Raw genomic sequence first — 13952 nt, forward strand, 5'->3', positions numbered from 1 at the left:
GCACACCGAGCATCAGTCGCCTGCCAGTATAAGCTGCATGGGTTTAAGATGCTATACAGGTGGCAATGGGACCCGGCAAAGTTAGGGAAAATGTACCCGGGGCAGAACCCCACTGCTGGAGGAAATGTGGTCACAACATAGCAGATTACTGGCATGTGTGGTGGAATTGTGATATGGTGCAACAGTATTGGAAAGAAGTGTTGGGGTGGATAAGGGACCTGCATGGGGTGGAAAGGAGGATGGACCCACTACTGGTGTTTGGAACTGAAACAACGGAGGAAAACTGGGAGAAACTACCACATATGCCGCACTATCTCCTGCTGGCGAGGGCATGTCTGGCAGGTAGATGGAAAAGGGACAGTGTCCCAAGTAAAAAGGAGTGGGCGGCAAAGGCACTACACCTATATAGGATGGAGGAGCAAACAAGATTGATACACAATCGAATGCCTACTAGGGCTATGGATTGGGCCCCATTCCTGGAGAAATATGACCTTGAAAACTTACAAGAGACCGGAGAGGCTGGTGGAACGGGTGGCGGGCTGGAATTAATGTTGCCGGAGCAGGCAGCCAGGCCAGTGGGAGGCCAGTATGCATAGGAGAGCATCAGCCGAAAGTAGATGAATTGGAAGGGGCCCATGATCGGAGAAAACTGGGGTGTCTCCGCCCAGGCCTCAAATTGTAGAGATGGGAACGGAGACCCTGGACGAACTGAAAGAGAGACTGCCCTAATATGGCCGGAACACAATTTGGCATAGGGGGGGGGAGAGATTGTTTAAAACAGGTTGGGCGGAGGGAGAAAAGTTAAAATCTGGTTAGAATCAAGTCATATAGAGGTGTTTGCAGGTTACCTGCATTGAGCTGTAAATGTGTTGATGCTAATAAAATTGAATTTGGAAAAAAAAATGGGTGTCCTGATTCCTCTGGAATTCTCTATTAAGGTTGTAGCTGATGCGATTGCTAAACAAGCACTCAATCGCTACCCTGGCCAAGACAGAATCGCAGCTGTCTTGTTTTGTGATTTAGTTGATGTGGACGGCCGTATGGACTATTAGTTTTAACGTAATGATCAAGACGTGCTATGTGGTAATTCATCCTATTTATAAAAAATGAAATGAGGATAGTCCACTAGCCTATAGACCAATACCCCTCCTTGACTTTAATTTAAAATATTTGGGAATGCTCTTCTATTGAAAGTGGAGCAATGGGTAATCAACAATATTTTCACAAAAATTCAGCTGAGCTTCCGTTTTCATGGACCCGAGCACTGCATTCGTCAAGGTCAACAGGACCAAACTTTGGTTATTGCTCTGATCACTGAATTGTTCGAATGATATCTTTACATATAAAGCGGAATGTATATATGTGTGTATGATTGTCCCGCTATAGAAATCCACACCGTTGAACCCACATCTACCAAATTTTGCATGGATTCCTCTTTTGTCTTGGCCAAGATATTAAGGCTGTTTGGGTGTAAAAATCTTTTATGCAAAGAAATTGTGGGATGTGTATCTGTGTGTTAGTCCAGCTAGACAAATCCACACATGAGACACCAGAGCAAGCTGAGCTGAAGCAAGACTTGCCGACAAGAGCAACATCCTCCAGGGTACATTGACACCACTCGATCAGGAAACTGGGAACACCGGGTACCACAGCTAGTCCTTAATGATATTAACTAGGTAACATTAAACTGTGTCGGGAGTAGAGGGGAAAGGTTGGTATACACCGTTACTGTTTTCTTTATACATTACAAGTCTATTTGAAATTGGTGCAGACGCTCCTAAAGTAGGGAATACACCCTTAGCCATATTGGCATATGCCATTCATATGGTAGTAATCACTCCTACTTCTCAAGCTGTACAGCTGTTAATTACTGAAAATACATTGTTCATGAGCAAACTAGATCTGCTGTTTAATGCAGTGAAATCCGCTGTTCTGGTCTGCCATTTACGCAAAAGATGCATTAACAATAGCCCTATACCCCATGAGTGACCAAATTCAAATCTAGATATACGTTTTTGAATGGGTTTAGCAGGAGGTTGCTAAATTTACAACCAAGTTACTAGGATGTAACAGCCTTTGGTGGAGTTTTCTGTTTCATGAAGAATTTCATGGTACAATTTATGAGCATGATCCTGGAGGTATGTACTATGAAAACATTAGCAGTAGCTAAATATGCAGCCTCTTTGGGGGTTCTTGCACCGAGCACCTGTACAAATTGCAGAGAATTATTTTATCAAGAGACTATAAGGTGTCCCACATGCTGCCTCCAGCTTTGCAGCCATTTAGGACTGTCTGTTTCTTGGAGGATTTCCTCTTCCTTCAACCAGCCTCTTATTGGCTAAGGCTAAATTGACTCAATTTATTAGAAAGGCTGTTCTTAGCAAAGCAGAAGCACTTTCTATTTAGTCCATGGCTCCTGCATGTAAATTAGCCATTTGCAAAATAAATGCACATTCTCACTTTAGTTCACCAGGTGATTTAGCTCGGTCCTCTATAAGAATCTTAAGTTAGAATCGTGCCATATGTGCACAACTTGCAGGAGTCAAATTAGTTGATGCAACCTTTTAACTGCAGACACATAGTGTTAACATCAAATGCCAGGCAAAACTATGAATCGTGGACTATCAACATGAGAGATGTATAGTTACTAGAGCCAGATTTAACTGATTTCCTTTGTGATCTATTATTGCTGCCTCGTCAGGAAGTGAAGAAGGGAAAATCTTGTGAGGATGTATTACATTTTGTCGTGCTTACTCGTATATCGTGTCAAACTCTGAGGCCAACCTAGAAGCGGGATTTTCCCACTGTCGCCCATTATTATGCTACTTGTTAAAGGTTGACTCCCCTCTGATTGGCTGGTTTTATCTCAGACAAGCTGTTCTCTTAATCGTCAATTGTATCTTTTGTACATTTTTGCTTTGTATGAATTGTATATTGGTGTATTGCTTTATAGATGTTATTCTGAAATCAACTTGAATAGCTAAGTTCATTTTGTGTTTTCTGCATGTTGGCTGCTCTCAATAGTTTTACTAATAATTGTATGTTTCTGTGAAATATACTTCTATTTTCAAAACTCCTCTATTCACTTATACCTGGTGATTGACAGAACTGATTTTAGCTACCTCTAGTCATGGCCTGGGCTAATGTGACATCACTGTTGGAGCTGTCAATCAACCTGAATCCTCGCTTGGCCTCCATGTCAGCCCAGAACTAATGAAACATGTTTAATATTAAAACGAACAGTTACTTTTGTACCAATGCCAAAATTAAGTTGCAATACAGCGCTTCTTTTGGAACCATTAGAAGAGGGGAAATGCACCTTTTAGATATAGTTGTTTCCTGGCTCAGATCTGCTCTGATGTTGATATTTTAATGTTCTCCTCTGCTTAGCACTACGATGCCATCATGAGATATATCAGCCAACCTCCCCTTCTACTGGATGTTCATATTCATAAACCGCTGTTGACGGCTCGGACTTGGATGGATTCTCTACTTGCATTTTTTCCTGGCCTGCAGGTAAGACTAAATATTCATATGGATGGGACACAGGCTACCCCTCCCTTCTACACATGCAGATGTGTGATACACGTCACTATGACAGATCTCTAAGTAGGTCTGTATTCTCCATATAGCAGATCATCACTTGCTAATACAAAAATACAATTTTATTTGTCATACACTATAAAAAGCCTGTTCTCAGGCTCTAAATTGTAACACAAACACATTTGTTATGTACATTAAACATCTTTCCCTGAGCACCTTCAAACGCCATATTCACATTCATATAGTGCTCTTTGTAAGGTGCTTTTTGACATGCTGTGAAAGAAAGGGGTTAGTACGCAGTGACTCAGTGTGTTCTTATTCCAAGTCGACACTGTTGGTGTTTCCAGCATGAGTAGAGTCTTTACAGTTGTTTTGGTAGCTGGTCTCATGCTTTCCTCAGCACTTGTGAATGGGGAAATTTGGTGTCCGCTTCATATCCAAGAACCCCGTGGGTCTGATTCTCTCGAAAAATTTAAATGATGACAGTGAGACTTGGTGTATCTGCACACGTTTGCTAATGAACTGTGGTGAGTGGCTGCTGTTCATACCTGCACTTGCACTCTCGGTGTGTTGGGCTGTATTTCTTTTCGAGGTGTCTCGCGTACACCAGAGATTTCTTGTGGATAGGGTTATGTCCTTTAGAATGATTCCTCTATATTGATGGTGACATCAAAAATGGTTCTGTAATGTGAAAAGCACAAGCTCATAACCATATTTCTATTTGTGTGAACACATCTATATCACAATCCCTGTGCATTTACTATTCTTCAGTGTGTGAGGTATCATTCATTTTATGAGATGTATGCAGTACACCTCGGCCAGACTATTCAAAACATGTAGAAATTGCTGATTGTCGTTATTAGTTGACATGCTTATGTTGAGGGTTTAATTAGACGCCCCATTGTGCTGTATTGCCAAGCACGTACTATCCGGCTATCTATGCTCGCAGCAGAGATATGCTTTTGTGGAAGTACAGGAGAAGGTTAATCATCTGTGCAGTCTAGATTAGGCAAGCGTCCGTACGCTGGCTCAGGACCGCGTTGCTAAGCAACCGATCTCACTGTTTGCCATGGCGTACCTACGGCTTTGTTTTACTGCTACGATTGGATCTCGTAGGCTATGTGTGACATTTTAACTCTGATGGGGCGACAGCAGAATTATACTGTTAAAAAATACTTGCTCTGTCTCTAAATCAGCCATCTCCAAGTGGATTGTCAATTGCATCACACTCTGTTACTCTTGCCAAGAGCGATATGCCCTTCAAGCCTAGAGCACACTCAGTACTCTGGGCACTAAGGCTTCCATAGCATTCATTGCAAATGTCCCTCTCGTCCATTTGCAAGGCGGCAACCTGGAGTTCTGTAAACACCTTTCTCCAGCATGGGGTCTGGCATGGACTCACATGCTCATGAATATTCCCCATCAGGCTGGGAATGCTCGGTAAAAGAAAAAATCAGTTTGTTTCATTTCTGAACTGTCTGTCTCCTAATAACCAATCACTGGTCTCTGGGTCATACTGCCCCAGCCAATGACTGCCCTCTACCTAAGCCCCTCTGCAGGCAGCCATCTTCAGATTTTTACCGCACGTTCAAGTGTTGGGAGTCCTCGTGCTTAGCTCTCGAGCTTTTACTGCTATTGTGTTTTTCAAAAGAGTTTACTCTTATTTTTTCAGTCAAATTGAGCCTCAAGCTCCACCGAGTCATCTTCCGATTAACGGGGACCCGGTTCGGAAACCTCTACGCCACTCAAGGGCTTTTTTTAAAAAACATTTTTATTTTTATTTTATTTTTCCCCATTGAATTTAACTTCTTGGAGGATTCCAGAAGATCTTGGAGGCCTACCCCTTGTGGTCCTGGCCGAAGACAAAGGAGACTCGACACCTCCGTTTAGGATCTGCCCAGGTTGTGGACTACAGAACATCTTCAAGGAGGATGGGCACTCCGGACGCCTCTACTGCCTGCACGCTGATAAATCGCACCTTGAGCAGGCCTGTGTGTTCTGCAAGGACATGTGCTCCTTGACCATGAAGGACCGTCACAAGCGACTCGCTGACTGGCAGGAGTCGAAGAGCCCGGCGGCAGGTGAGCCCAACAACGTACCTCTCCCAAGAGGACATCTGATCGAGGGTGCTCTGGTGACGGGGGGCCCAACATAAGGCAAAGCACCGTGAGTCCGCGGGCACCGGGAGCGCCATTGGTATGGGCTCCTCGGCTGCCAGGCCGGGGCGCAGCATCACTGACGCTGTCAACCACGAGCCAACGCTCCGTTTCGATGAAGAGGAAGTCGGACAACCCGGGTAAGCTTCTGGAGAAGGCCCAGTCGGTTCCAACGGAGAAAGCCACGGTGAAGGCCTCAGACGCGCCTAAGGTCGTGAAGGCCCAGATTATCAGGCTAAGGCTTCGTTTGAGGTGGTGGCAGTGTCCCTGGTGAAGACCACGGAGGCGGCCCCAGTGGAGATGGCCCCCAAGCCAAGAGTTTCCCCGCCTGGCCAGAGGGAATTGTTTTTCACGCCCATCGATAAGACCCTCGTGAAGCCCCTGGGTGAGAAGTGGGGGCACCATAGTCCTACCGGACTCGGATATCTCCTCTGAGGATGAGCTTTCAGGCATCTTGTCAGTTTTTGACAAGCAGTTCGCCGAAGTCGGATCCTATGGGAAGGACCACGATGACGCAGACTTGGAAAGCGATGGGAAGACGGCGAGGAACAGCAGATCGAGGAGCCGGAGGGTACTACACCACTGCCGATCCCGTCGCAACCGACTGACAGGTCGGAGGATAGCTTGCTGGCCTTGCACACACTGTGCACAGAAATAAGGACAAGGATGCCTTTGCCTCCGGCGGACGATCCAGCGTGGCCTGGACCGTCGGGGAGCTCTCCATCCAAGCGAAGGTGGGTCCATCCAACCCGCCCTTCCATCCTTCACCTCCATCCCCTCCACCGAGGGACGAGACAGAGACTGGGATGGACGACGGCGGGAACAGAACTGATTTCCCCTCACCCCCACCCCAGGCTCCCCCCCCTACACCCTGACAAAATTGGCCCCTTTCACGCCACGATCGCCAGGGCCTCAGCTTTTTCAGCTATGCCCCGAAGAGCAGGAGGAGGGAGTCCTTTATCAGCGACGAGAGACCAAAAGGAACTGTGCTCTCGGTCCCGCTGTTGGAAGACATTTGGGACGAAGGGTTGGCCCTCCTGAAGAACCCAGCCTCGGCCCCGGCGAAGAGAGACCGGTACAAGAAGTAGTACCGGGTTCCAGACTGTGCACCTATGTGCCTGAGGGCGCAGCCGTCCCCGGACTCGGTGGTCTCTGTGACGGCAAAGAAGAAATCTGCTGAGGCGACGGCATCGACCTCCACTTCCCCACCGGACGGCGAGGGGAAGAAGCTGGACACCATGGGACGTTGGGTCATCTCGTCAGCGGCGACGACCATTAAGGTGGCCAACGCTCTTGCTATCGTGGCTCGCTATGATAGGGGCTGTAGTTTAAGATCACCCCCCTGCTGGACTTCCTCCCGGACGACAAGAGGGCGGAAGCCCTGGAGATCTTGCAAGAAGGCGAGGTGGCGTTGGACTACGCCATCACGGTGACCTGACACCGGCTTCTGCCAGATGGGCACATCGTTTGCCTTCACCATTGTGGCTGGCTCAGGGCCACCGATTTCCATCAGGACGTACAGTCGAGGGTACTGGACATGCCCTTCACCGGCAACAACTTGTTCAGCAAGGCAATGGGCCTTGGGCACGCTCCATTGACGACGGCCGTCCTTTTGGCCCTCCGGAGGCAAGTCGCAAGGTGCCTCCCAAGGATTCGGCGGCAGCTTGTCGTCTTACCGTCAGGCGGCCCCTTGTCGTCTCAGGAAGCCTACAGAGGCTGCAACAAGACCAGAGGACATTGTCGTCGACACCAAGGGGCCCAAGGCAGTAAGGCCTTGGCCGAGCAGGACTGAACCGGCCGTGACTTCGGGCCCCCACCCGAGCACCCCGGTGGGAGGCCGGCTGGCGAACCACATCGGCGTGTGGCAGTCCATCACCACCGACCGTTGGGTGCTGGATGCCCTGGCCCACGGACACACTCTGGAGTTCCAGGGGAAGTGTCCCCGTTTTCCACCTGTGGCCAGGAAGGAAAACCACATTTCCCAGCTTCCGCTGGAGGTGCGAGCAATGCTAAAAAAGGGTGTAATAGAACTCGTCCCAAAGAGGCTCTGGGGCTCCGGTGTTTACTCGCGGCACTTCCTCGTCAGAAAGAAGACCGGCGGTTAGTGGCCCATTCTAGATCTTCGCCGCCTCAACAAGTACATAGAATCCCAGAAGTTCCGGATGGTCACCCTCCAGCACGTGCTGGGACAGCTGGAGGAAGGGGACTTCCTGTCGTCGCTGGACTTGGAGGATGCCTACTTCCACATACCAATTCGCAAAGGACATCGAAAGTTTCTGCGCTTCGTGGTCCAAGGGCGGCACTACCAATTCAAGGCCCTCTCCTTCGGTTTGAAGTCAGCCCCAAGGGTCTTCACCAAGTGCCTGGCACCAGTGGCGGCGCGGCTGTGCCTGCAGGGGATCCACGTCTACCCCTACCTGGACAATTGGCTCATCTGAGCGAAGTCAAAGGAACTCTCCATCGGACACAGAGCGAGGACCGTCCCACTGCTCACAGAGCTGGGGTTCTCAAACTATGCGAAGTCCTGCTTGGAGCCATCTCAGGACGCTCATTTCCTGGGAGCCAGACTCAACACGGTGGTGCGCCTAGCCGCACCATCAGAGGACAGGATAAAGGCCATCCTGGGCAAGGTGCAACGGCTGTTGACCATGAAGATTGCCAGGGTGAGGTTCATAAAGTCCCTGCTCGGCATGATGTCGTCATGCATCTACCTCGTCTGGCTTTGCAGGTTGCGGATGTGGCCGCTGCAGGAGTTCCTCGACGCCGGTTGGATGCAAGCGGCGGGAAGCTTCAAGGACAAGATCGCCCTCAACGAGACATTCCGTCAAGCGATTTGGTGGTGGGGTGTCCGCGTGCATCTCGCGGCCGGCACGGGCTTCCAAACCCTGGTGCATCAGGAGACGGTGACGACGGACGCCTCCCACATCCTTCAGCTGGGAAACGTGGAAAACAGGGTGAATCCGGGACCAAGAGGGAGGGAGAGAGACGTAGACGAAAGGCGGCGGAACCCACACATTGAACAATCGGGAAGGGACCAAAGTACTTAGGTGACCGCTTAGAAGGCACCAGGTGACGAGGCAAAAAGTGAGAAGCCAACCATACCAGGTCCCCTGGAACCATCCATGGGGCTGGAGTAAGGCGTCTTATCGGCAAAACGTTTGACATGTTCTTGAGCGGCCAGAAGAGATGTCCGAGTAGATCGCTGGCCGTCCCGAATATCCAACAATAAACTGTCCACGTCGGAGAACCTTGATGGGGAGGAGAGAACCACAGGAATACAGGTAGGATGAAACCCATAAGAGCAAAAGAAAGGGCTGGATTTTAATGCAGAATGTCTGGAATTATTATAGGCAAATTCGGCCATATTTGCACCAGTTGTCTTGGGAGGCCGAAATATAACAAATATAACAGCGTAAGTATCCCTCAAGAGTCTGATTTAGGCGCTCTGTCGGACCATTGGTTTGCGGGTGGAATCCAGAACTCGGAGCCCTGTTGATATCAAGACTCTTGCAGACCTGGCACCAGTATCTTAAAGTATATTGCGGCCCTCTATCCGAAACAATGGTCTCAGGAAGACCATGCAATGAGAATAATCATGCGATGAAGATCCTTGCCATCTGTGCAGCAGTTGGAACTTGAAGTGGAATAAAATGAGCCAATTTTGTAAAGTAGTCCACGACCACCACCATGATTGTCGTACAACCTTTGGAAACAGGTAAATCCATCACAAAATCGGTGGAAATGATTTGCCATGGACGAACCGGAATGGGCATTGTGGAAAGAAGACCCAGTGGAGCAGAACCTAGGGTTTTGGTTTGTAAACAGATAGAGCATACTGAGATGTAATCTTGTATGTCTCTGCCAAAATTTGGCCACCAAAAATGTCGTAGGACCAATTCTGTAGTGTTGGCAATACCCCTGTGTCCAGCCATCTGTGAATCATGACATAATTGCATCACAGTTCTTCTGAGATCTTCAGAAGGAATGAATAAACGTTTCTCACGGTAGGCACACCCTTGGAACAGGACCTGCTTCAGGTTATCCAGAACATGCAGATCAGTTTCCAACGGGTGTTTTGTAGATTCTGCGACAGATTGCAAAAAAGTGGTGACCACCTGGAGAAATACAGCTCTGGGAAAGAGAGGTTCTGACCGAAAAGGATTAGAAAGGGTGTTGTCCTTTCTTGACAAGGCGTCAGCTCTGAGATTGATTCTACCAGGAATGAAAGTAAAAACAATCTCGTAAGGAGAAAAGAAATGTGCCCAGCGGGCTTGTCTACTGTTCCGAGTTTGGGCATATTGTAGGGCACAGAGATTACTGTGATCGGTTCGTACTTCTATTGCATGACTAGCTCCCAACTAAAGATGTCGCCGTTCCTCGAAGGCCCGCTTGATAGCAAGCAGTTCTTTCTCGAACAGTGTAATTCCGTTCGGAAGGGGATAGTGTCTTAGACATGTAAGCCACGAGACATTCTACTCCCTGGGCATTTTCTTGTAAAAGAACGGCTCCTAATGCATGGTGTGATGCATCCGACTCCACAACGAACCTCTTAGTTTGATCAGGGGTTATAAGAATCGGTTTGGAAACAAAGCAATTGAGTTCTTCAAATGATGATTGTGCGACCTCTGACCAACCGTAACTCACCCCCTTCTTGAGAAGGGTGGTCATCGGTAAGATCTTTTCTGAGTAATTGGGGATGAAGCGCTGATAAAAATTAGCAAAACCGAGGAACCTCTGCAGTTCTTTAACACTACCAGGAGCAGGCCATTCGGTAATAGCAGAAATCTTTTGCGGGTCCATGGATACTCTGTTGGCTGATAAAATGTATCCCAGGTATGCCACCTTTTCCTTGTGAAACTCACATTTGGCCAACTTACAATATAGGTGGTTATCAGAGAGACGTTGGAGTACCTCCGTGACGTGTTGCCTGTGTACAGCCGTGGAAGATGAGAAGACCAGAATATCGTCCAGATATACGATTACAGAGTGGAGAAGGAGATCAGAGAAGATGTGATCCATGAAACGCTGGAAGACGGCAGGGGCATTAGAGACCAAAGGGCATGACTCAATACTCCTAATGCCCAAAAGGTGTACGGAAGGCCGTCTTCCATTCGTCGCCAGCTCGAATTCGGATAAGATAAGCCCCACGAAGATCCAGTTTCGTAAAGACTACAGCCCCTTTCACTGCTTCAAGAATGTCGGGGATGAGCGGCATGGGGTAACGATCGGGAACCGTGATCTTATTCAACCCGCAATAGTCAATGCCTGGTCTGAGTTCAGTTGTGTCTTTTTTAGGAACAAAAAATAAAGAAGCCCCGGCAGGCGATGTAGATTCTGCAATAAGACCATGACGTAAGTTCTTGTGAAGGTGGTCTCTCAGAACTTCTTTCTCTCTTAATGACAAAACGTACATCCGTCCGAATGGAATAGGGGCATCGGGCACCAATTCGAGAGCACAGTCATCTCTCCGGTGAGGTGGGAGTTCAGCATATTCGGAATTTGAAAATATCGAATGAAATTCTTGATAGATGTCAGGAACCCCCCCTGTATGTGATTAAGTACAGTGGCATTCGGCTTGTTTTCTTGGGAGGATAACACAGGATGAAATCCAAGGTACCGCTTGAAAGACAGTTTCCTAAACAGTATTCTGAACCTAAAAAAAGAGTTCCAGCTGTCCACTTTATATGGGTTATGAACCCGAAGCCAGGGTAATCGGAGTATGATGGGATAATGGACGGTTTGAATGATATCCAATGTTATGGCCTCGCTATGGGAGGATATCTTCATCAAAAGAGGTTGTCTGTTCGGTAAATGGGCCTGGAAATTAGTGGACTTCCGTCTACTGACTCCACCGGGATAGCTAGGGATTTTAGCGAACTAGGTACTCCCATCCGTCTTGCCCATAAGGAATCGATGACATTACCAGCAGCTCCGCAGTCTACTAATGCTGACACTTCCACAGGCTCTGCGGAATTCCATAGAAGGGTAATGCGTAGAACTACCATGGGGAGTTCAGGGACTTCAGTAATTTGAGAATGCACTTGTATCGTTGAGGAACTCTTCACTAATTCCCTATCCGTGGTTCCCCTGATGGTATGGTGCGCCCGTTTCCCTGCCCTCTAACAGGAGCAATGGGACAGTTTTGCACCGCATGATCCTTTGCCCCACAATACATGCATAGCTTCAGTTGATGACATCTATTTCGTTCATCTGGAATCAAGCGACCGCGTGTCGCCCCAATCTGCATGGGCTCGTCTGTGTGGGCTTTGGTGGTAGTGGAAAAGGGAAGATCAGAAGAAAGTCGCAGATTCTTAGACTTACAACGTTCCCTATGCCTTTCTTGTAAACGGTAATCCGTTTGCATCACAAGGGAGATTAATTCTACGAGATTAGGAGGGCGAGGCACTCTAGCTACCTCATATTTTAACTCCTCATTCAGTCCTCTTCTAAATATCGTGATTAGAGCATCGTCAGCCCAGGAGGTGCCTGCAGCCAACTGTTTGAATCTAGTAATATACGATAACAGGTCTTGAGACCCTTGTTTGTAATTCAAGAGCTGTTCCTGAGCTGAAACTGTGATTTCTTGCCTTCCGAACATAGCCGAAGGCTATTCAAAAAGGCTGGGTAGGAATTTAACAAAGGATTATTGGTGGTTACCAATGGAGTTGACCAGGCTAAGGCAGGTCCAGTTAAGTTTGAAATCATAGGCCCTACCTTGTCCCGATCACTATGAAAGAATGCAGATTTAAATGAAAACTGGACAGTACAAGCTTCTATGAAAGCTTTTAATTTATGGGGATCTCCATCGTATAAACCCCCTGGAATGGGACCGGGAGGCAATTCAGAACAACTAGGAGCCCTTCCCATATGCTGGCGAAGCATAGCATATTCCTGTTTTAAAGCCTGAACTTCTGCAGTCAATGTTTGAACAGCAGTCAGCAATTGTTGTTGCTGAGCTGGGCCCATCTTTGGGAATCAACAGTACGCCGGAGCCCCCTACCAAGGATCCAATCCTGCACCACTCGATATTTCTCTTTTTGGGCATTGCTAACTGTAATAAATGCGATAACTTTTGCCTCTGCAATCCTTTTGAACAAGTGACATAAAGATATGGCAGGGATTGGACCCTTACCCAAGGACTCACCAGCGGAGTGGATTCCGTAATGCGTCTGTGTCTGAAGTGTCGGAGAACCAATGCTATAGGAATCCCCCTGGAACTCCTCTCCCACCCCGTGACACAAGGCCCCAGGCGGAGAGAAGAACTCCAGGGAAACCCTCCGGGGGAATAAAACCCTGCGCGTCTGGATATTGTCTGCTTCAGATGTCTCTTCTAGGCAGAAGGTTGGTTCCAGGCGGTGACGTCTACCCAGGAAAAGACGAAATAGAAATGGTAAGTTGTTGTAAGGCAAAGAGTATAGTAAGTAAAAGGAGAGAGTGGACGGAATTCACCCTTTGAAGTGTTGGATTCAGTGGGTTATGACGCAAGGACCGAAGATAGGGATTCCACTATCAAAGAAATGAGTTAGATCTAGACAGGGAGAAATGATAGTGACCGGGTATCTCCCGGCTGTAATGTACCTGGAAGGGATAACGGGATGAAGTCTGAACTGAAGACAGAAATGTGGGTTATCGCTTCTTGCAAGGAGAGGACTGAAAGATATGATATAACAGGGTAAGGCTAGATCTAGCAGATGAGTAGAATTTAAGAGGTCAACACGGTCCTTTACCTCCGAAGATGCTGGGGAGGAATTGGAGTGAGAACGTGAAGGAAGGAGGGGAGGGGGGGGGGTGTGTGTGTGCTTTTTGTGTGTGTGTGTGTGTGTGTGTGTGCTTTTTGTGTGTGTGTGTGTGCTTTTTGTGTGTGTGTGTGCTTTTTGTGTTCTTTTTGTGTTCTTTTTGTGTTCTTTTTTCCCCGGAAGTCTTGGATGGCGTTTTCAGGCCCGCGAGCGTGATTCAATTTGCTCTAAGAATTAGGAAACACAATGAGTTTGCTCAGAGCTTGTAAGAAGGACAGGAAGATGAGCCTAGGTCCATACTTACGAAGCGCTGTTTTCGAAGAGTAGCAACGCATCGGCTTGCTTGAGAGGACGCCAGGTATGCCTTATGCGTAGTAGGGGGCGGAGTCCAACTGCATTTCGCGAGTCGAACATCTAGACCGCTGTAAGCGGAATGAACCGCCATCCTGGGAGAAAAAATGGACGCCGCACACCTTCGAGTCCACCGATGCCAGAGGGACCAACGCTTCCTAAGGGG

At 48.0% G+C, this 13952-nt stretch overlaps 1 protein-coding gene across 1 annotated transcript in view; it reads left to right on the top strand.

Moving 5' to 3' along the window:
• Window positions 1-13952, top strand: part of EDEM3 (ER degradation enhancing alpha-mannosidase like protein 3) — a 925252-nt gene that overhangs the window by 454592 nt on the left and 456708 nt on the right. The window contains 1 exon segment of the mRNA XM_069641064.1: window positions 3391-3516. Coding sequence (XP_069497165.1) covers window positions 3391-3516 — 126 coding nt within the window.

The sequence above is a fragment of the Ambystoma mexicanum genome, chromosome 1q (assembly GCF_040938575.1).
Source record: "Ambystoma mexicanum isolate Mex_15411 chromosome 1q, UKY_AmexF1_1, whole genome shotgun sequence".
Lineage (NCBI taxonomy): Eukaryota > Metazoa > Chordata > Amphibia > Caudata > Ambystomatidae > Ambystoma > Ambystoma mexicanum.